Source organism: Monopterus albus, unplaced genomic scaffold (assembly GCF_001952655.1).
Source record: "Monopterus albus unplaced genomic scaffold, M_albus_1.0 scaffold220.1, whole genome shotgun sequence".
Classification (NCBI taxonomy): Eukaryota; Metazoa; Chordata; class Actinopteri; order Synbranchiformes; family Synbranchidae; genus Monopterus; species Monopterus albus.
The window spans coordinates 678,846-681,384 of NW_018128100.1; the positions used below are offsets into that span (position 1 = coordinate 678,846).

Sequence of the window (2,539 nt, forward strand, 5' to 3'; positions counted from 1 at the left end):
CCTGCTGATGTGATGTTATTTGGGCCTTAGATCCATGGTTCACAGCTGAACCCTGTGGACAGGGTTTTAGTCTGAATGTGACTGAATCTATTTCTGCAGGGACGTGGACGCTGGGTGTCAACTAAAACTTCTGCTAACTTTGCGATAGATGACACCGCCTGTAGATGTTACACTGCACATTTATCATTAGATATGTTGAATCAAGCTCAGTCTCTTCATCCACTGAGTTTTCTAATTGTATTTTAGTTCTGTACATTACTTTTAATTCAGTTTTGGTCTTGTTTTCTTTGTGAAAAATAGTTTGTCACACATCCACTGAGTCTTCTAATTGTATTTTAGTTCTTTTCAGTTTTGGTCGTGTTTTCTTTGTGAAAAATAGTTTGTCAGTATATCTTTTTGTCGAAGTACACAGTACATATTCTGTCTTTATCCTTGTTAACTGTTGAGATTAGTTTTATTCCACAGCACAGTGTGTCTTTATGAAGATCCTGTAAACAGTAAAGTGTAACCATGTGTGCTGCAGGCTGTGGGAGGAAGGCTGGAAGCAGAGATACTACAAGACCAAGTTTGATGTGGACGTGTCAGATGAGGATTTCAGGCAGAAGGTGGTTCAGTCCTATGTGGAGGGTCTCTGCTGGGTGCTGCGCTACTATTACCAGGTGAGGTGACCTGTTCCTTCATCACAGTGAACACACATACTGTCATTTGTCCTGACTCAGTCCCACATGCATCATCCTGCTGCCACTGATTCTTCTGCCTCTGGAAATAGTCCCCAATAATTTTACTCCATCCTATTTGAGTAGTGGTTGCCCTTTAAGGAAATTGTGGAGCTTTAAGGAGAATATAGAATAACATCTTGTCATTAATGCACATGATATGTGTGAGGGCAGCAGACTGGACAAAGCACAACAGTGACAGGAAGCTTTGAAGGCAAACTAACATAACATATCGCACTTTTCAGTGAATATACATTGCAGACAATGTACACAGGGAGGTTTGCAAACATTTGTCACCTCGTACATTTAGACAAAGAGTGCGTGGTGAGCCACAGCCCCACCCACACTTTGATTGACAGGTGATCTGTGGGATGACGACGGAGCAGCAGATGAAGCTGTAAGACCAAAACACATGGAACTGACCTCCTCAGTCCAAAGATGCTACCAAAATAAACAAATGAAAGAATCCCCTTTCCTCCAGATTTATAACTGATTGTCAAGCTCATGCCTGTTCATTCGGACACACCTTTTTTTTCCCTTCATCTTAAAAGTTAAGACGATCTTAGTGTCGAGAATCTCAACCAAATCAACCCCGACCTGCAGCTTCTGATGTCCAGTTGTTTGCAGTGTGATTATTTCCTAAATCATTTTATTGTGGTAAAATATTGATCTTTATCTTGAAATAATCAGCTGTGGGCCCTCTCTAGAAGAGCCAGGGTGTCTCAGGCTGAGCGGGGGGGGATTTGTTTGGGCTGATTGTGCGCTCTGTCTTGACTCCACATGCTTGCCAATCCAAAGCCTGTCTCAGGGGGCCGTTCTGGATGAATTCATTAGCAGGCCCTCGGCGGACGGGGACGTGTCTGCTCTCTGCTGCCACGCATTCACAGTCCACCGCTGCGGAGTTGTGATCACGCACAGCTCGCCAAACGAGAGCTGAGTTTATCCAAAACACAAAAGAAGAGGTTCACATCTCAGGTTTTCAGATTCTTTGTGTGTTTCAGGCCATGAGGACTTCAGTGTTTCTCATGCTGACACTCAGTTTGGGCAGTTTATACAAATTGAACATGGGGGGGGGGGGGAGACACCATTCGACCGTATGGTTTTGTTTTTTTTTTTGTTTTTTTTTAACTTCAAATTGGAAGAATCTTCTTACAAAGGAATCAGCTGAATCAAATTTGGAGCATTTTGAGCAAATTATGGTAATTGTAGATTTATTTTCCCAGTTTTTGTCCACAAAACAATGAAATGTTTATTCATTTCAGTTGTCAGTTTATTAGGTACACCTTCTAAAGAATATTGCAATCTAATCCAGCAGTGCTGCAATAAATCCTCCTCCAGTTTGTGGTCAAACGGATTCAGAAGTGTTGATTCAGCTGTTTTGTGATGCTGTGTAACTGAATTGTGTTCTGCTGACAGGTGTTTCTAATATTTACTGTAGTCCACCCTCAATGATTTTAACGAGCTGGACGATATTAGAAACGCGTCAATAGGGTTTTTGTTTGTGACCGTAACAGAGTGCAGCTGTTTTGTGCTGCTGTACCTGAATGAATTGTTTCATATTCAAAAGAAAACCAGCGTCTTGTAGACTTGTGGAGTAATGTAGAAGAATTCTGTCAGCTGCTTCACAAAGAATTTAAAAAGTATAAAAACTGACTTTAGCATCGGATTAACGTGTATCAGAGTCTTTGGACTTTTTGCTTCCACGTGACGTGTGCTCTGAACTGGCAGTCGGAGTCTAAACTGGAACAACTGGACTGATTTAATAGTATTTGTTAACTTTTTTTTTTACCAGTTTGATGTGTATAATATACATTTAATCAAAC

The 2,539-nt window shown here is 41.2% G+C and overlaps 1 protein-coding gene across 3 annotated transcripts in view; it reads left to right on the top strand.

The window, feature by feature from the left end:
* The window catches only part of xrn2 (5'-3' exoribonuclease 2), a 33,946-nt gene that overhangs the window by 11,542 nt on the left and 19,865 nt on the right, over positions 1–2,539 (top strand). For all 3 annotated transcript variants that reach the window (XM_020619459.1, XM_020619460.1, XM_020619461.1), the window contains one exon: positions 524–659. In XM_020619459.1, coding sequence (XP_020475115.1) covers positions 524–659 — 136 coding nt within the window. The remainder of the gene's footprint in view (positions 1–523; positions 660–2,539) is intronic.